Below are 21,041 nucleotides of genomic sequence, written 5' to 3' on the forward strand. Positions count from 1 at the left end.
CATCAAATCAACACAACATTATGTGGAGTCATTCTTCAATTTGAGTCATCTCTAGTCCATCATCTATAAAATTGACCCATCTCTAGTCCGTGAAATTACTACTAATACCACTTAGCTCTCAAAGACCAGACCCATTATTTTTCAGTTTATGTGTCAAGTTAAGTCAATACATCTATCTTTAGTCCTTCAATTCTATTAATAATAATAATAAAATTAAAAAAAAAAGGCAATTTATCCTTTTATTATGTATTACATAATACAATTATCATATCATATGTTGCTCTCAAGTCTCGACCCAAATTTGTCTAATTGTCACTTTTCATCTATCTTCGGGTCTGTTTTGTTTGACTGAAATGAGTTGAACTAAATTGAACTGAACTGAATATTTTATGAGAGAAAAAAATTAAGAACTAAATTGAAGTAAAAATAATTTGAAGAGAACATGTTGTTCTGGTGCCCAAATTAAACTAAAATGAAAGTCGTGAGATATAATTCAAGTGGTTAAAGTTCTTTTCTCAAGATTACAGATTTTGATTGATTTTCATCCCCGCCCCTATAAAAGTGTGACTCGTAAACACCAAATAAAACAAATTTCCATATACAGCAAACACAAAACCCCTCTTGAGCTAATACTCCATTTTCTCTCATTCTCTCTCTAATGGCGGCAGCTACAGTATCACCCTCTCAATCCCGCAAACTCCCACGCCCAGGCCGTGGCGGCTTAGTATCACACGGCCTAACCGAAGAAGAAGCCCGTGTCAAAGCAATCGCTGAAATCGTCTCTCAAATGGTAGACCTTTCAAGAAAAGGCGAAACCGTAGACCTTAACTTCATCAAATCCGCTGCGTGCCGTAAATACGGCCTAGCCCGTGCTCCTAAGCTGGTGGAAATGATCGCGGCCTTGCCGGATTCGGACCGCGAGGCTCTCCTTCCGAAGCTTCGGGCTAAGCCCGTGCGAACCGCCTCGGGTATTGCGGTTGTTGCGGTGATGTCAAAGCCTCATAGGTGTCCCCATATTGCTACTACTGGGAATATTTGTGTGTATTGCCCTGGTGGGCCTGATTCTGATTTCGAGTATAGTACTCAGAGTTATACTGGGTATGAACCCACTAGTATGCGAGCTATTCGAGCGAGGTATGAATTGTTTTATTAATTTTATGATTGAATTTGGTTTTTAGTTGTTGAATTTGGTTGTTTCGGATGTTTGATGAAGTGGGTTGTTTCTTGTTTTTTGGGGAGATTTCTGGGGTTTGTGTTGTTGTATTGTGGAGTTAATTTGTTTTATTGATTGAATGATGTAAAATTATTGGCATTTGATGTGTTTTAGAAATAGATATGGTATGTATGATAAACTTGTATATTCCCTATTTGCTGTTACTAGGATTGAGGGTTAAGGTATGAGTCATGGATGTTAATGTCACTAAGCTCTATATGTCTGTCTTAGAATATAGAACCCTGTTAGGAGCAGGATATCAAATACCAGCAGCATTACCATCGCGAACGCAATGGAAAGTTTATTGAGCTTGTATGAATTTGGTATTAAGCTGTGGGCCTGTGGCAGCCATAGAACTTATGCATGCCTGCAGCTGTTATTGTGATTGTAAAGATATCTGATATATGATTCCCTGACCCTAAGTTAAGAGGCAATAGGAAATGATATGGTTTCTGATTTGATGAAATTGCTAGGCCTAAGGAAAGAGTAGCACCTTATCAATACAATTTTTAGATCTTTGATCTATCTCTCTTGGTTAAACTTGCGGTGTAAAGTTGTGAGAGCATATTGGCTATTAAGTTCAGTGGAGTTGCTTGCATATTGGACAGACTTGGAACTGTCCTTTACGTTTTCATTAGTGTGATTAGGGGAGTTGAAGTAATTCATGAGATGTATTCTTTTATTGTTGAGATTCAGGGTATTGATTGTCTGGCTCTAGCATGTCAATTTTTACTGTGCTGATTGTATCTGAAGATTTCAGTTTATATTTTTTTTTCGAATTGATGCTATGTATGTAACTTATGGCAGTGTACAGTACTTCAATATTGTTTTACTGAGAGGTATTTCATCAACTTTATCTATGTGGTTCCAGATACAACCCTTATGTCCAGGCCAGAAGCAGGATTGATCAGCTCAAGCGGTTGGGTCACAGTGTTGATAAGGTTGAGTTCATCTTGATGGGTGGTACTTTTATGTCACTGCCAGCAGACTATCGTGATTATTTCACAAGGAACCTGCATGATGCCTTATCTGGGCATACATCTGCAAATGTCGAAGAAGCTGTTGCCTACTCTGAACACAGTGCAGTAAAATGTATTGGAATGACTATTGAGACGTAAGCAATCATTTCTATATACTTGTCAGAATTTGTGTTCTGTTTTCTGAACTGATAGGATATGACCCTTTTATAGCTGGTGATTTGGTGTTTCTTGCTTTCTGTCTGTCTCATTGTTCCACTTTCCTCTAATTTTTTCGTGGGCGGATCTTATTTTCTGAGTATTCTGACTAGTTCTTAAGGACACTTTATTGTTTACCTTGATCCTTATTTGCAACCTCATGATGTCTATATGCTTTTAAAAACTTCAGGAGACCGGACTATTGCCTTGGCCCTCATTTGCGACAGATGCTATCGTATGGATGCACACGTTTGGAGATTGGAGTTCAAAGTACATACGAGGATGTTGCGCGGGACTCGAATAGAGGTCATACTGTAGCTGCCGTAGCTGATTGCTTTTGTTTGGCAAAGGATGCTGGTTTCAAGGTACATTTAGTACTGTATACTCAATTGTTACTGATAAGGATATTTTTATTTATTTTTTTAATTTCCTATTGATATCAGAGAATCAAATCTCAAAGATGTTATATACCAGAAATATACTGTGTTGATTTTGCTTCCATTGTGAATTGTAGAACTCATGCATTTGTAGTTGTGACTTGTGAGTTGTGACATCAAGATGATTTATCTATTTTGGAATTTGAATGTTAACAATTATTATCTGCCTGAGCTTTCTGAATTTTTTTGCAATGTGTTGGTTGCTCAGCTTATCTACATACTTTTTGTCAGATTGTTGCTCATATGATGCCAGATCTTCCAAATGTGGGGGTTGAGAGGGATATGGAAAGCTTCAAGGAATTTTTTGAGAGTCCTGCCTTCAGAGCTGATGGACTTAAAATATATCCTACTCTTGTTATTCGTGGAACTGGGCTCTATGAGCTCTGGAAAACTGGCAGGTATTTCCTCCAATATGCCTCTTTATGTCGTGTTCCAACTGGATCATAAAGATATTGTATACAAGCAGGCATATGATGGTAAAAAGAAAGCCATTGTTTATTATATTATCTGCCAGAGCACTTGATTTTGGGATAGAAAGGCTGTTATTAAGTTTGTTAATAATGCACTGCAACTCTGTAGGTAATTGGTAGTATTGGAGTTTTTTATTTTTTTTTTAATTTATCAGGATTTGGGAAATGACCTTCCCTACTTCTTTTAGTCTGTGTTTATCATCCCCTTATCCCGGAGGATTCTGCTTATGAATCTGAATTAGATTATTGAGGGTCATAAAACAAATTTCTAGTTCTTGAGGATATAGCAGTAGGTTTGCACAAAGTTACTTCATCCATCGAGATACCCAGGAGGCTTTCGGTTCACTCTTTAAAGAGTAGTAACAGAATGAAATGATAGACTCCCTAACCAATATGTCCTTTATATTTTTATAAATTAAATTCTTTATTGATGCCTGATCAATTCCTAAATTTTCAAATTCCAACATTCAAAGGTATAATTAACTTCCATACTGGCGCTAATGCTACCACATCACCAACAGGACAAGTGGACAACCATCTGTGGCTGTCATCACAGAACAACCACCACTTATGATCTGATATCTATCTTCTGGTTCTTCTCTTTCCTCTTGGCCATCTCAATTAATAGCTTTAGAAAACAGACAAGAGAACTTGAATTAGAAAAACAAATGAGGAAACCTGGACAGGGGGTGGAAATGATATGAAAAAAAAAAAGAAAAAAAAAAAGGAAAAAGAACTCATGATAAATAGCAATTGTGCATGACCTAAATCAACAGTAGTTGGCTAAATAATCAATTATTTATTAGTATATTTTCATTGCCAATTTGTGTGGGTGATGCTGTATTTGATGTGTATATGATTAAAAACACATCAATTATGATATGAGAGGAGATGGAATGAGTGATTGTCGACTCTTGTGGTAAACTGGCAACAATGGTAGCTCTGGCAGTAGAGGATAGTGGTGGCTTGCAGGACGGAATCAAGGAGAAGAAAAATGCAGGAAGTGTGGCTTTTGAGTTGTGAGGAGGGAGAGATAAAGGCAAGTGGTGATTGTTTGGAGAAAGGGGAATGAAGTTTTTTTGTAAAATGAACCAATAACTTTCGTGAAGGAATGGAGTGGGCTAAAATCCATTACTTTCCTCCACTATATCTGATAATATTTTTTTTCCCTTGAACAGATCATTAATTTTCTTATATATGTATGCAGGTATAGAAATTACCCACCTGAACAACTTGTGGATATTATAGCTAGGATTTTATCTATGGTGCCTCCTTGGACTCGTGTTTATCGAGTTCAGCGTGATATACCTATGCCTTTGGTTACTTCTGGTGTTGAGAAAGGCAATCTTCGTGAATTGGCTCTAGCTCGAATGGATGATCTAGGACTAAAATGCCGTGATGTGCGAACAAGAGAAGCAGGAATTCAGGTATGTTGGCTGGCTTAGTGCTATCACCCGAATCAGATTAGATGTTAAAGTAATTATAATTTTTTTGGGGGTACGTTCAGGACATTCACCACAAGATAAGACCAGAAGAAGTGGTGCTCGTTCGTCGTGATTATACAGCTAATGAGGGCTGGGAAACCTTCCTCTCTTATGAGGATACACAACAGGTAATGAATGTTTGATTGATGTTTTCAAGGCATAGCTATTGATTGTACTGTTGGTTGGAATTTGCTTTCCTAGTAACTTTGAAGAATGATTAATTATGTATCACACATGTTTTGGTGTATTTTATCTCTGTAAGAATCCTGTCCTTGATATTCCTAGCTCTTATCAAGACACTTGCAGTCAAGATTCATTGCTGACTTTCTTCATACTGATAAGTGGCTCCCTGGAAATTTATTTGGGCAATGTGAAGTATCTGAGTTGCTTTGTGGTTATACGAAGTACTTGTTAAGTTGCTATTGTTTTACTCATTTACATCTATTGATTATTGTTTCAATTTTGGATTAGAAATCATTTGAAAGTTTTCCTGTACAGGACATTCTTGTAGGCCTCCTCCGACTTAGAAGATGTGGTAGGAATGTCACTTGTCCTGAACTAACGGGGAAGTGTTCAATTGTTCGTGAACTTCATGTTTATGGAACTGCAGTCCCTGTCCATGGACGGGAAGCAGATAAGTTACAACATCAGGTAATCAAACTAAGTACACTGTTACTCCTGCTGAGCCTGAGAGCTTGGACTCCGGGAGGGGGGTTATCAGTATTTCAATTTCTTTGTTTTATAGATTGCTCATCAGTTTGTTTAATCTTTAGGGTTATGGTACTCTACTAATGGAAGAGGCAGAGCATATTGCTCGTAGGGAGCATAGGTCAACAAAGATAGCTGTTATCTCTGGTGTTGGAACCCGGCATTACTACAGGAAATTAGGCTATGAACTTGAGGGACCTTATATGGTAAAATATCTCGTGTAATGGGCATCCACATAAGAATGAAGATTTTGTTGTACACTGCGCCTTAGATGTAGAGCAGACTAATTAACCATATGTATATTGTGAATTTTGATAGTTGCCTATCACTTAGTTCAATTGCATCTAGCCATTTTATAATAGTGTCTCTGCTGATTTTGATGTACCAGTAAAATGAAATGAAAAAGTGAGCATTTTCATTTAATAGTGAATTGTGCATACCATATGTGACATATTCAGCAGGTGTACTGTGTGCAGATTTTGTGTGTGTGTGTGTGTGTGTGAAGCGATTGAACTATTGAAGCTTGTTTAATTCTACAGGTAAAAAAAAGAGATACTGGTAATAAGTTCAAACAAGATATGTTTACATGGCGTTTCTTGGCTTATTGGTTATAACTTATAAATACATATGAAAATTTATGGCATGGTGATCAAGTAATGTTATATTTTAACAAAAATTGGAAGATCAAACCTTCGTTGTAGGTATCCACGAAAAATTGGTTTTCAAATCCTAAAATATGAATTCTTGCGTTTCAAAGTTTGAACCTCTTGAATAGAAACTAAGGGTCTGCTCTGATTGACTGAATTGAATATTTTATGAGAGAATGAAATTAAGAACTGAAATGAAAATAAGATAAAGAGAACAGACCCTAGAGGTTGGTATAGTTTGAACCTCATTATTCATGTATTTCAAATTATGAATTCATGTATCAATAGCATGCTTATAGCAAACATGGATTCTAGAAGGAGAAGATACGTTGCACCATGGTATGTTGCCCCATGGTCAAGAGCATTAGCATCAATGTGGAATGTCATCCTAAGAGCCCTCTTTATGGTAAAAGGATCCTTATGGATGTTTAATATCCTAAAAGGATCATACCAAAAGGGTTTAAGCTTTTCCTTTCGATGGAAAGGATTTGTTTCGTAGGTCCTTGTGCCATTGCCGACACACTATTAGGAGGAAAAAAAAAAGCAAAAGGAAAGCAATGTTGAAGAGCAAAAGTAACGACATTAATATGTCTCTTGTTAAGATGAGTGGTTATACATGATTGTAAAATTTATAACGACTATAACTTTCAAATGATAAATATTTTTTTCTCAAAAAAATAAAATAAAAAAACCCAACGGTCATAATATTTTATTCTCTATAAAATGAGCCTCCTTTTAGCCCTCTTTTTTTCCATGGGAGAGGATGATTCACCATCTTTTAGCCTTCCTTTTCCATTGGTAAAAGGATCTTGTGGTTCTTGAAGATCCTAAAAGGAAAGTACCTAATCCTCTTGGTGAAGAGAAAAAAGTGTCTCAACTTTTGTGAAACTTTGACATTTTGGATGGATTTAAAATAAAAAAAAAAAACCCGAAGAAATTGCATTTGGAGGGAATCTAACGGTAACTTTTTTGACATATGTCCAGATTTAATTTGATAGCATACTTTAAGTTCATACATATTCATAATGGTAATATTAAGCAATCGGTCATTAATTTTAAAAATAAATGGAGGAAACGGAAGAGAAAATGAAAAAGGTACGTATCCTTATAAGTGCTCATACTTAGCATACTCAATGTAAAATCTTTTTAACAATAAAATAGGATGGCTAAAAGGATACATTTGCTCCCCAATATTGATGATCATAACTCACAAGAGCAAAAAAAAAAAAAAATGGTAAGTGAACAATTCAACAACTCTCCTCTTTTGTTAAAAAAAAAAACTCTCCTTTCCCATTTTCTCTCCCCATTCCTCAGGATGCTTTTAGGAATAAAAAACAAAAAGAAAAAGAAAAAAAAAAACTAAAATGCTCAATGAGGATGCTTTTAGAAATAAAAAACAAAAAAAAAAAAGAAAAAAAAAACTAAAATGCTCAATGAGGATGCTTTTAGAAATAAAAAAAAAAAAATATGTAGATAGCTTATGGTGATCAAAGTTACCTTCATCACCTTAGAATTTTTATACGTAGTATAACAATATGTTACTCGTATATCTTTTAAGACTAATTGTAATAAACCATCAATTTTTTGTCTCTAGGTCAATACCTTGTGGAAACAATACCATCTAACATTTTAAACTTTTTCTTTTATCTAACATTGTAACTAAAATATAGAAATTGGGGCTTCATCTCACGAACGGACCGTTAATTTGTATCATTACATCACCTTCCAAAATTAGTTACCTTTTGAGACCATTGCTTCTTCCTCCAAAAATTGTCTGCATTGAACAAAAATAGTCAAACCATGATGCTTAGGACAGCTCTTTCGCCATTTATATCCACCCTTCAATTGAAGTTCAAAGGTCCCAATATCTCATCAACAGTAAGAAATGTTCATACTCAATGCACATCAACTGTTCGACAAAATGCCCAAACGAATCCAACTCCCCTTTATCAACTCCCTCCAACCTCAGCTTACATCCACCTTCCTTTCTGCAGGAAACGTTGCCATTACTGTGATTTCCCTATCGTTGCTCTAGGATCATCCATGAACCAATCCCACGACGATGACCCTCGAATCATCGATTACGTAGAGTTGATATGCAGGGAGATTAAGGCTACAAGATTAGATTTTGATCAATACCCACCTCTTGAAACTGTGTTTTTTGGTGGGGGTACCCCTTCTTTGGTCCCACCAAGGCTTGTTGCTTTGGTGCTTGATACACTGAAATCAAAATTTGGGGTGTGTTTGAATGCTGAGATAAGCATGGAAATGGATCCTGGTACTTTCAATGCTGATAAGCTAAGGGACTTCTTGGAGTTGGGTGTGAATAGAGTGTCTCTTGGTGTGCAGGCATTTCAAGAGGAGTTGCTCAAGGCTTGTGGGAGAGCTCATGGTCTTAAGGAGGTTTATGAGGCAATCGAGATTGTAGAGTCATGTCGAGTTGGAAATTGGAGTATGGACTTGATTTCTTCCCTCCCTCACCAAACCACAGACATGTGGAGTGAGAGTTTGCAGCTCACAATTGATGCTAAGCCGACCCATGTATCCGTGTATGATTTGCAAGTCGAAAAGGATACTAAATTTGGAGTATTGTAAGTATTTTTACTCCTTTTAAGACTTGTCTAGTGCCTTTTAGTGAAACGACATGTCTAATGTAATGAACGAGGCTGAAAATGGTTATGTGCAGGTATACGCCAGGAGAGTTACCATTGCCATCTGAATCTCAATCTGCTGAATTTTACAAAATGGCTTCAGAAGCACTTACAAGCGCGGGATATGAACATTATGAAATTAGCAGTTATTCAAAGAGTGGGTTCAAGTGTCAGCACAATCTCACTTATTGGAAGAACACATCATTTTACGGATTTGGTCTTGGATCTGCAAGTTACCTCAATGGTTTGCGATTTTCAAGACCAAGGAGGATGAGAGACTATGCAACTTATGTGGCAAACTTGGAAAATGGGTTGGCAAGTGATCAAGAGAATGGTAATGTGGATCCTAAAGATAGAGCTGCGGATATTGTGATGCTATCTCTCAGAACTTCGAGAGGTTTAGATATTAAGTCCTTTACACAAGATTTTGGTGCCTCACTTGCCCTATCTCTCTGCCAAGCCTATAAACCTTACGTAGAAAGTGGACATGTCCTCTGCTTAGATGAAGAAAGGAAGCTAATACCGGCATCTGAAGTTAGCTCCTTGTTTAATGATATAGACAAGTTAGAAGAAAGAGTTTCATTCATCAGACTAAATGATCCAGAGGGTTTTCTTCTTTCCAATGAATTGATATCAATTGCTTTTGGGGTTGTTGCCCCATGAATGAATGTACATTCTTTATTTTGCTTTTTACATGTCAAATCAAACTTCAAAATTTAAATTAATAGGAGCATCTGAAAATTTTGTACCATTATCAGTTGAAGCCCTTATCCTCTCTTTACTGCTTATGGTAAGCTGAAACAGTTACAAGGAGGTTGCAAACAGTCTTCGTGTGCAGTTTGCACTGAAACTATAGACTAAAAGATGGGATATGGAGCTTCCTTGCGAGTATTAATCACCCAGTGCACCCAGAAGGACTTATAAACTCATCACAGAAACACGTTTCTGATTCTTCCCTTGACACTCCCAGTTTTAGTCCAGAGGAACATATCATTTTACCCTTCCACACTCATAAAACTAATTATAGATAATTCTATTGTTCAGTTGTACACGACTTTCAGGTTTAGAAACAATCTTCTGAGAATTATAAGTGAGGTGCTCTTAAAGTACAGGCTCGGGATCAGCACTTGACGCTCTTTCTGGGGTTTTAAGAGCCTAGGTCAATCAATTAGAGCCATCTGAGACGATTTAGTAAAGTAAAATATGATGACAGAATATTTCAAAGATGGTGCCCGATACATCAACTGTTTGTCTATATCCAGCAAAAATATGTGATACAAATCTTAATGTTATTTGCTTGAATTTACTTCTGCACCATATAGTAGAGATAAATGGACAATTTACAGTTTAATCCAAGAATAAAATACAACAGAATGGTCACTGGCTCACTGCTGCCTTGAATTGATTCAGAAGCAACCAAAGACAAAAAATAAATGCTACAGAGTATTAAGTATTTTATGTTCCATGATACATTTGAAGCAACATATTTGAAGGGAATTGCTGGATGATAAGATTGTAGATGATGCCGAGCAATAAGCTGATCTGCTTGAATGAGTCCCTCAAAAAGTGAGCTATCTGTGCACCTCCAGCAATTCTTAGGCGACCATCAATCTCTTTTAATCAATTAGCCACCATGTAACAAATTCAGTTTCTCAAGGAAGAGAAGCAACAATTATGGTGATGTACCAGCTTCAAAATCCATAATCATAGACCAGTGTGTTGTATAAGAAACAAAATTGCTGTCGCCATTATCCTAGATTCAGCAAAGCAAAATGGAACATGTGAGTTTTACCAACAAAACTTAGAACATGCAAACTGATAGAAAGGTGAAAGATAAAAGCTAATTAGGCAGGTTCTAACATTTTTTTACTGATCATGTAGGTTTTGCTTTGCGACCAAGTCTTGAAATTCGCTTAAGCTCCTGGGTATCCTTCCGAATTTCACTGAAATACAGGAAAATATCATCAATGTTCTGTATAAAAGCACTGCAGAAGAGGAAACAATGTGCTTGGATAAATTTCTCAAATACCTCTGGTGCAAACACACCAAAACGTAGAAAAGAGGAAGTAACATTATAATCAAGATTGAGGCGGCAAAGTACAGTAGACTTGTTTCCTTCTGTACAGATGAAAAGCAGAAAATCATATTAGAAAATTAAAACAATCAATCAGATTACAGATTACTTCTCAGTAATAATTAGAAATTGATACTCTATTATAACAAAACTCTATAACAAATACTACATACTATAAAACATTGTTTCCAAGTCTTATATTTCATCTGTAGCCAAGTGAACCATTTATTGGTTATACTTAACAGCAACCATGACCTCAAGTCCTCATAAGTTACATAATTCAGATTTTCCAAGAGATATATCAGATTAAAAACTCATTAAAACCATATCAGCGTGCTCACAAGCTTCTCGTGCAATACCAAGGGGCAGGACCGAGAGGGAACAAGATAAAGAAAGCATACAGAAGCTTAGGCTTCCTAGTTGTACAAGGAGAGAATTTTGTAAGTTATTTGATATATAAACTAATAGCATAAGAACAGATCTTACCCTTCCTCCTCTCGAGAATGGTTTTTTTTCTCCTGAGCACGTGTGAGCATAGCAGAATTGTTGCAAAAATAGCTCTGCCAGGAAAAATGACAAATTTTCAAGAGTAAAAAATCCCAGACAATGAAACAAAATACGATGAATAAATTAAATCTCTTTGGCTCAACATCATTGCTAGTGTAACAGCCAATGCATAGCCACATACTCCCTTTCCACAATCCTACTAGCTCTCAATAATTATAAGGAGAGCGAAGAAAAGGGGAAAAAAATTTATAAAGAACAACAAATTTATATTTTTATGACGTTTATGAAGAAAGTACCATGAAGACGGCTTGCAGATGGTCCATGAGTAACAGGAAAGCAGGAATCAGCTAGACTCTGCATGTAACACTCCAATAATTAAAATAAAGGCAGCCAATAAAAATTACTACGTAATTAACAATGTGCTCGGAAGAAGGGATTTGGAAGGAGGGAGATGGGAGGGAGAGTGAGGAGTCCATATTATTTTGTTGGATATCAATCGGACTGATCAAATTTCTTTCCTCGTGTTAAAAACCAAATCATTACGACATGGAGAAATCAGAGGAAAACTGCAAGGCCACATCTTCCTTCCTCTTCCCCTTCCCTCCCTCTTCCTCAGTGATTGCTAACCAAAAACATTCTGAACCTCAAACATCTAAAAAGTAACCTCACACAAGTGGCGATTCCTTGCAGCTGCTGCATGATTGCACTTTGCTTTAAGTGATTTTGTATTCAGAACATGATCACAATGCAATGCACCACATAAATCTGCCAAGCACTTGCTTCCAGTCTGTGGTAAAAATGTAGAATGTAATGCATAAGCCCTCTTTACAGTTGACATTAAACAGACCAAAAATAAAATACAGTGATTACTTAATCAGAATAAATTTCATAAAATAAATTAAAGCTTTAAAGACTAGAAATACAGCAAACCTAAAGCAAACCTTCATCTTTCAATATATAAGATGGACTGTGGCAGTGTGGCCTACTCTTGCAAAAAATGATTAGTGATTGTAGAAGGAGTAAGTTATGAGATGCTTACATGAGGTATAAGTCATTACCAAAGGATAAGGTAGGCATAACCATCACGGTTTTTAGGCTGTCCGGCAGGAAATGTGCCTGGCCAAAAAGTAGCTAAAAACCACTCTAGGTTTTCTTGTCATGATACTACCCTAATTAGACTCATTCCCATTTAAGCAACCCATGTGTACTCATAAATATCCAGTCACAAAACCAGGACATATGTAAACTAGTATGAATACTTTTTCAAAGTTCAACCATATCTTGAAGGGCCACCCTTTCCAATTAAAGGTAGTAACTACAATTACTCCAAGTCAAAGAGGAATCTATATAGTTCTAATTTATCACAGCACAAGAATCAACATTAATTTCGAGGGACTGAAAAGAGTTCAGCTTACAAAATTGAGAAGATTGTAATGTCTGCTGTCAAAATGCCGGTCAAGAAATTCTTCCGACAAGAAGCTTTTCTTACAATAGCCACATTGCCATTCATTCACATCCATTTTATACTTATGCTGCTCCTGATCTCTAAAGAGATCATTGTCTGGATGGAGTCTACAACTCCTCGGAATTTCGTACCTTTCCCGCTCCACAAAATGCATCAAATACTGTCATATATAAGTTTATGAAAATTATCACTCAAAACTTCTAGCTACGCGAGCAAATTAAATCAAATAACAACGATGCATTCCAATTCCAACACGGTACCTTCTCGACAATTTCCCATGCCACCCTACTTCTTTCCCTAGAGCAGTGTACCTCATGGATGTGTTCATGTTCTTTTTTCAAATCTCTGAACATTCAAGCAATGAAGGAATGAACTTTTACCAAAAACAATTATCATAATATAGTAGTTTCCATACAAATTAGACAGAAATGATCTCATATGATACATTTTTGTAACTGTAAATCTCGAAAATTATAAAATCTTACCTAGATTCAGCATTTTCGTTCAACCCCTGATGATAAAATGAAAATATTGGCATCAATAACACACTAATTCAAGAAAATTATTGGAAAAAAAAAAAATTAAAAATTTTGGGGTATCCCCAAATTACACAGTTCCTTCAAACAATCTTTGATCAATTTCAAGTATAGAGCATGATTTCCCCAATTATGCATTGTTTAAGCAAATTGAATCAATTTCTCAAGAAATCAAAACACCCAATAAGCTAAAAGAACTAATTTCCCAAAAAATAATAACAAAACTATAAAGTTGTGAAATTGAATTAGAAAAGAAAAAAGGGGTCCAAACAAAGAAAAGGAAAAACCTGATCTTGGTGATGCACAGGTTGAGCAGCAGAAAATCCGAAATTTGCTGAAATTATCAACAAAATAAAAGGTAAAACCCAAAGAAATCCTATAGTAATGTTGCTCCTCATTGATACCGTCGCTAAATTTCTCTCTCCTCCGGAATTAACAAGGGTGTTGTTATTTCCCATTTTACCGGGTAACGCTCCCTTTTTTTCTTGAAATTCCAATTTTACCCCTAATATATAAATACGGTTTTTTCCTTCCCGACCAACATTTCTCACTTCTTTACTTCTCTCTCAAACTCTCTTACTCTCTAAAACAATTTTTTTTTTAAAAAAAAAAAATTCAAAAATTGTTCTTCATTTTTTAAAAAACAACAATCATCATAAACACAAAAGAAAACGGGTGATTCGAGGCGGATTAGGCTGAGATTCGGAGGGAGGACCTTCGGCGGCGCTGGTGGCGGCGGTGATGGTGGAGACGAGGTATTTTTTTTTTTTTATTTCGGATCTTTTGGAACTTCTGCCCAAAATTTCCGGAAGTTCCATGGAGGATCCGCCTGGAATTTCCGGATCCTCCATGGAACATCCGGAAATTTTGGGCGGAAGTTCCAATTTTTTTTTTTTTTTTTTTTTTGGCCCGTAAATAAAATTGTTAATTTTTATTTTTTTTTCGGATTTTGTTTTTTTTTTGTTATTTTGAAGTGTTATGGTGATTATTGTTGATATTATTATTATTGTTGTTGTTATTATTGTGCTAATTATTATTGTTATTATTATTATTATTATTATTAGTGTTATTATTTTTAAAAATATGATTAGTATTATTATTAAACTAATTTGATATTAGGGTTTTTATGGTTATTGTTGTTGTTTAATTTTTTTATTTTTTTATTTTTTTGTTGTTGTTGTTATAATAATATTATTATTAGTGTTATTAGTAGTACTATTATTAATATTTTTAATTATGATTAGTATTGTAGTTGTTGATATTAGTGTTATTATTATTGTTATTATGGTTATTGTTGTTGTTGTTAATTTGTATTTGTTGTTGTTGTTGTTGTTAGTTATTGTTGTTGTTAAGGTTATATTTGTTGTTGTTAATTTGTATTTGTTGTTGTTGTTATTATTATTATTGTTGTTGTTATTGTTATTATGGTTGTTATGGTTATTGTTATTGTTATTACTAAAATCGGATTATTTTTTAATTTTATGTAGATCGAGGGTTCGGGTGCTCGACATGCAATATCACGACATCTGAATGCGTCTGTTAGGAGACAGACATCTCGATCTTCACCGGTTCAGCCCGAGCAGCAGCAATACGGGTCTACTAGTGGTTGGTCGAGAGACCAACAGTCTGGTAGTAGTCGGCCCTTGTACTCTGCAAGTGGAGCACCCATATCTGACGAGGAAGACGAATGTTCGGCTAGTCATGCTGGTGACCGGGATGAAGAACAGGACCCTCAGGATTTCCATATGGTATATAGGGGTCAGTTTGGGAGATTTGTTGGTAGTGGGTCGAGTCAGCCTACTTCCAACTCTGCAGAGGCATGGTTAGTGCAGGAACCGATGCCGGGTGGGCCTGAGGATGGGTCAGTTATCCCTAGTTTTGGCGGTCACGTGGCACGGTATATCTGGATGGAGCAGGAGCGTAGTGTTTTGCGCTGTTTGAGTAGGACAAAGTTATGTTCTAACTTGTTCACTTGGCGAGGCCGTCAATCTGTGGAGGACATTGCGGTGATTGATGCTAGTTGGTTGTCTCACTTGCCCGGCCTGATGTTTAAGAGACTTGATTGGCCGTTGATTTCTGCTTTTGTTGAGAGGTGGCAGCCAGATACGAACACCTTTCACATGCCATTTGGGGAGATTACGATCTTGCTGCACGACGTGTACAACATACTTGGGTTACGGGTTGCAGGCAATATGGTGTCCACTACTCCTAGCACGGACGTGTTACGGGACGCGTGCTCGGTCACCATGGATATGACTCCAGATGATCTGTCTGAGGTTTGCGGCACAAAGACCATTTGGCAGGGTAGTGGGGTGTTGACTGATAAGATTTTTGAGTCGACCGGGATTTTAGTGAGCAGCTTGATGCATACTTGTGGTTAATGCTTGGAGGCACTGTTTGTAGACAAGAGTGGTAACCGTACGCATCCTTCCTTCCTTCACGAGCTATGTCACACGGATGTCCCTATTAACGAGTATGCTTGGGGAACAGCTGCACTGGCCTACTTGTATCGGCAACTGGGCACGGCATCACGGAAAGGTGCTGATTCGATTGCTGGTTGTCTCACGCTTCTGCAAGCGTGGATTTACGAGTACTTTCCGTGCTTTCGGCCACAGCAGGGTACCTTGACCCGGGACCTTCAAATGCCTCGTGCGTCTGCTTGGGATGTAGGAGCGGGATGTCCTAGCAAGAACCTGGAGCGCCTGTTGGCTTTTCGTACTAGGATTGATGCGCTTACTGACCGTGAGGTGAACTGGCTACCGTACGGAGCTGATCCTGCATTACAAGTGCCCCCCACTTTAGATTATTTAGATTAGACTTATTTTGATCGCATATATGATATTTTGTTGCATATCATGTTAGATTAAAAGCAAATACAATTAAAATTAATTTCATAATTCTAATTTTCTTACAAATGTTCAAAGTTAGTAAATGTACATTACAAACTACCTAACTAATGCATCCCACATGTCCCTTCTCAACTGATATGCTTGATCCCATCCATTGACACTATCCTCGTGGTTTTGCGTCCACCAATCGGCGATCGGCGGGAGTGGTGAATCAGGTACAAGGTCAAGACGGATAAAATGTGATCCACCAACTGTAGCAATCACAAACTCTCGAGTTGGTGAGTGAACCCCGTTGCGTGCCCTAAGCGGTAAGACTGTGATGCATGGGTAGTAGCAAGTTGGTACTAGGCCTACTCCGAGACAAATCACCCTTGCGTTAACCACGTAGCAATAGGAAATAAATCTTGAATTGTAACCATCCAATGTCGCTCCCCGACAGCCCCACCATCCCATCGAATACGCTCCACGTTCATCCAAATTCGCCCAAGCCCGTAAATCCGTTCGTACAAATCAGGATGACCAGCGACCTCGTTCGCTATTGTTTCCCGAACGTCAAACCACTTATTTTGATCGCCAAAGAAGAAGTCGGCAACACAACGAAAGCCACAGTTCCCATCACAAATGACATCCTTCCAAGACGAAATGTACGGCAACATTGGGGCTGGAAGCAAGTTCAAATACCTGCATTGACTAATGTCACTTGGATCTACAACACAAAATTAAAATATAAATTATTAGTAAAGCTATAAGTATTAAGTTTTCATATTTTTATATTAAATTTAGAATTTTAGTATTACCTGGTTCTGGGTCACCACCACGTTGAGTGTGTTGACGGTTCACATGCTCGAAATAGCTACGATCACGCCTGGTGTTATTTCTTTTCGGTCGACCACGAGTGTTAAGGTTGATATGTGGTTCTTCAAGGTGTGAATGATCTGGATGTAGCTCCTCTTCAATGATTCGCGTTACATTTCGACGTACGGCCGGGTCACTTTCCATGACTTCGTCGATTAGGGACCGAAAATGTGCAGCCTCCTCGGTCGAATCATTTACCACTTCAGGAATGCTAACACCATCACCAATAACCAGTATCTTCCAGAAAGAATGAATTTGGCTGCTATACAATCCTGTCTGTGCAACTATCGAATCATGTATCTGGCAAGCACATGGAAGACCATGGGTTAGACACATAGCACATCCACACCGTTCATTGACCTGATAACTCAAATCCCGCATCCTTTTCGTCTCGTTATCCAGAACTTTCAAGCAATGTTGAGACACTTTGCCATTTATACGTGACAGTGGCAACTGTCTGTACATCTGACCAATTTTAGACCTTGATGCCTCCAAGTCATTACGAATTTGTATCATGCGATTACCGATATGACATTGGACTCGGGCCCATACGGTATCCAAAGCACCTGCCAATGATTCTAATTAGTAAATTCAAATTCAATTATAATTACAATTACGTAACAACGAGAACAACTAATAACATAATACAACTAACCTGTGGATGATTCTAACCAAGTTTTCACTGCTGAATGTTGGCTCTCAACTCTGCAGTTGGTGGTGTTACCAAAATGAAGAACCTGGTTCGTCCAAAATTTCACAAATTTCTCCTTATGACAAAGCCAAGTTCTCTGAACATACTGAATCACTTCCGGATATTTTCCCCACCTCACTTGCATGGCAGTTAGAGCACAATCATACTCCGCCTGTGTTGTTGCATTCACGATTTTGAACCATCTCCCAGCTCTAAAACTGACACCAACCGTCTTGTTTCCAAACATCTTCGTCACCTTAGCCTCCACATCTCTGTTGATGTGCCATAGACAGAGTAAATGTGACGTCCCTGGAAAGACTTCTCTCAAAGCCGCACATAGCCCAAGATCACGGTCTGAAATAAATACAGATGGCTCTTTATCAAACCCAATCAACTCCCTTAATCTCTGCAACACCCACCGATAGCTAGCCGTGCACTCGTCGCGCATGAAAACATATCCAACTAGAAAATTCTGGTTTGTCGGTGTCACGCCTACTATCTCAAAGAAAGGCATGTTATATCGATTGGTCTTGTAAGTAGAATCCATACCTATGACATGTGGGTATGTGCGGAGTATGTTGACCATGATCGGGTGCACCATAAATGCATGTTGCAAAACGTTGTGATCATCGTTTGTGAACCAGTAAATGTATTTACTCTCTCTCGCCAGATGAAGAAATTGCTGAACAACTCCTCTTCCTTCGGACATTTCCATCCTGAAGTCATTTCGGCAATTGTAAATGTGTCGGATGTTTGGATGATCATCAGGAAATTGCTCGGCAATAGTGGACATGATGTTACGGGGAGCAACCTTGGACTTTGTCATGTCCCGCACAACCTGTTTTGCACCCGGACTCAATCCGCTCACTTTACGGTGACCCTATGGGTACACAATCATTGGGTGGTTATGTGTCCCGGTGTGATCATTTTTCGCAATGATCTTCCAACTTTCGGTGCTGACATCATAATATATCTTGATGTAGAATGGACAACCATTAGCTTTGGTTTTGGTGTCCATCCGTATCGCGTTCTCCAAATCTCTCGGCTTGCTCCTTCGTGACCGATCACATCGCAAATACCGATACGGCCGACCATCTCTGGTTTTGTTATAAGACGATTTCACCAATATAAATCCCAATTTTATAGAAACACCATCAGCCCATGTAACAGAATCGTCAAATGTAGGAAAAAACGTATCGGTGACAAAATTCCCAGTATAATTCACACCGTCACCGCCTTCCTCAGATTCCATATCCTATACAAATTAAACAAAACATGCTTTATGTCAAAATAATAATAATAAAACAAAAATAATAATAATAATTATAATTAAAATAATAAAAATAATAAAAACAATACTACTACTACTACTACTACTAATAATAATAATAATAATAACAATACTAATAACAATACTAATAATAATAACAACAAATACAAAACAATAACAATATTAATGATAATAAAAAATTATAACAACAACTACAAAACAATTTATAAGACCATAACATTAATTAATAAATAAATAATAATAATAATAACAATAATAATAATAATAATAATGAAACAAAAAATAAACATATTACTAATAATCATATTAATACAACAAAATTACATTAATTATCAAATACTAAATCACAACAATAATCACAAGACCACGAAAAAAAAATACATAAAAAAAAAACTTAATAAACATAAAAAAAATTAAATAAACGTACTTAACATTTAAAAAAAAAAAATTAATAAGGACATCCGCCTAAAATTTCCGGATGTCCCTAGGTACATCCGCCTGAAATTTCCGGATGTACCATGGAACATCCGGATTTTTTAGGCGGATCTCATCTTCCGCTTGAAATTTCCGGATGTTCCATGGTACATCCGGAAATTTTAGGCGGATGTACCTAGGACATCCGGAAATTTTAGGCGGATGTCCTAATTACCGAAAATAAATAAAAAACTTACAGAATGATCCGACGCATTCTCTGGCGTACGTATGTTCCACTCGCCGTCCATGACCCAAGACCCGTCGGAAAATTTAACGATTATTGAAAATAGAAAATTTAGGTGGTCGTGGGGACCGATTTGGTTGCAAGGTCATGGGGACCGATTTTGGGAAGCTCGGGACAGCAATGTCGTGAAGTGAGGGGACCGTTTCATGTATTGTGTCCAAATGGGGAACAAGGTCATTTTTATAACCCAAATTGCATAAAGGGCATAGTGGTCCATTCAAGTCAAAAAGGGAGCGTTACCTGGTAATTTGGGAGCGACAAATAGCAGTTGAGATTAACAATTCTGGGTTCAAGAAAGAAGAGACCTTTTTCAACGTAATTTTTAAACAGGTTGAAAACGTTGTTAGTTGATACTCTGTTCTACTAATGTCTTAATGAGTTCGGACAAAGGACAATCAATCAGATGTGGCTTGGTTAACTTGGTTTGAGGGTTTTGGTCTTTGGGCTAGTTTGCGGACTTATTGTCCATGGATGGTCAATTTTCGAAAATTCGTGTTCAAAGAAATTAGATAGAGAACACTTGTTCTGTTTATCAAAATGTAAGCCAAAAAATTTATTTTAAAAACTGTTTGAACATTTATATCCCTATCTTTTCTTTTAAGGTATGAATAAACTCTTATGAATAGTGTTGAAACTATTATATTCTTATAAAATATTTATTTATTCATTTACCCCTTTTAAAATTAGGATTACCACCCTTTATGAATAATGTTAAGACGATTATGTCTCTAAAATGTTTAATTACATATTTGGACTTACTAATGTTAATTTTTTTAACTCTTAAGCATAGCTTGTGAACATTTTGTACCCCTAAAAAAAATTTTGTTGCATATTTTCCCTAATTAAACGCTAAATGCCAAACTAAAAGAACTTTCAAACATGACTAGCTATGATGCTTCACACGTGTGTTAGCCGCCCTAGTTATTGAAAAGGAATGATTAAAAATTTATTTTTACCGATTCATGAAGTTTTTAAAAAGATGTAGTAATGAATTTATGGCGGTTTTTGTTGATTAAAGTTGATTTTAAGTTTTAATTGTAATACGGGGTAGTAATTTATAAGGTGAAGAGGACAAAATTTACTTGATTAAAGGAAGGAGTGGTTGATCAATTTCAAACTTTGGAGAAATAATTGTATAGGCTCAAATTTCTTTAACTAAACCTTTTAATTAATCAATAAATAATCATTAATTTTTGAGAGCCTTAATAATATGTTGAAGTTTTATATAATTAGATAAAAACTATTCACTTGTTTGGTTTATTTTAGTGGT

The 21,041-nt window shown here is 36.8% G+C and overlaps 4 protein-coding genes across 4 annotated transcripts; 2 read left to right on the plus strand and 2 right to left on the minus strand.

Moving 5' to 3' along the window:
• The first annotated feature begins 581 nt into the window (after window positions 1–581).
• LOC110726816 (elongator complex protein 3) lies at window positions 582–5,940 on the plus strand. Its single transcript, XM_021906335.1, has 8 exons — window positions 582–1,134; window positions 2,085–2,327; window positions 2,579–2,753; window positions 3,057–3,223; window positions 4,503–4,722; window positions 4,803–4,907; window positions 5,278–5,430; window positions 5,553–5,940. Exons 1-8 carry the CDS (start codon window positions 659–661, stop codon window positions 5,709–5,711), a joined length of 1,698 nt encoding a protein of 565 aa, XP_021762027.1. The 5' UTR covers window positions 582–658; the 3' UTR covers window positions 5,712–5,940.
• A 1,667-nt stretch (window positions 5,941–7,607) lies between these two features.
• On the plus strand, window positions 7,608–9,543 carry LOC110726817 (oxygen-independent coproporphyrinogen-III oxidase-like protein sll1917). The gene is made up of 2 exons (XM_021906336.1): window positions 7,608–8,725; window positions 8,821–9,543. Exons 1-2 carry the CDS (start codon window positions 7,935–7,937, stop codon window positions 9,446–9,448), a joined length of 1,419 nt encoding a protein of 472 aa, XP_021762028.1. The 5' UTR covers window positions 7,608–7,934; the 3' UTR covers window positions 9,449–9,543.
• Window positions 9,544–10,057: 514 nt separating this feature from the next.
• Window positions 10,058–13,951, minus strand: LOC110726818. Its single transcript, XM_021906337.1, has 10 exons — window positions 13,655–13,951; window positions 13,317–13,342; window positions 13,092–13,176; window positions 12,782–12,991; window positions 12,031–12,153; window positions 11,663–11,720; window positions 11,346–11,419; window positions 10,815–10,903; window positions 10,646–10,728; window positions 10,058–10,538 (listed from the first exon to the last, which is right to left on the minus strand). Exons 1-9 carry the CDS (start codon window positions 13,823–13,825, stop codon window positions 10,659–10,661), a joined length of 906 nt encoding a protein of 301 aa, XP_021762029.1. The 5' UTR covers window positions 13,826–13,951; the 3' UTR covers window positions 10,058–10,538; window positions 10,646–10,658.
• Window positions 13,952–16,581: 2,630 nt separating this feature from the next.
• On the minus strand, window positions 16,582–18,969 carry LOC110726661 (PKS-NRPS hybrid synthetase CHGG_01239-like). The gene is made up of 3 exons (XM_021906131.1): window positions 17,727–18,969; window positions 17,014–17,637; window positions 16,582–16,922 (listed from the first exon to the last, which is right to left on the minus strand). Exons 1-3 carry the CDS (start codon window positions 18,586–18,588, stop codon window positions 16,582–16,584), a joined length of 1,827 nt encoding a protein of 608 aa, XP_021761823.1. The 5' UTR covers window positions 18,589–18,969.
• Window positions 18,970–21,041: the final 2,072 nt, after the last annotated feature.

This window comes from Chenopodium quinoa, unplaced genomic scaffold, assembly GCF_001683475.1.
Source record: "Chenopodium quinoa cultivar QQ74 unplaced genomic scaffold, ASM168347v1, whole genome shotgun sequence".
NCBI classification, from domain to species: Eukaryota; Viridiplantae; Streptophyta; class Magnoliopsida; order Caryophyllales; family Amaranthaceae; genus Chenopodium; species Chenopodium quinoa.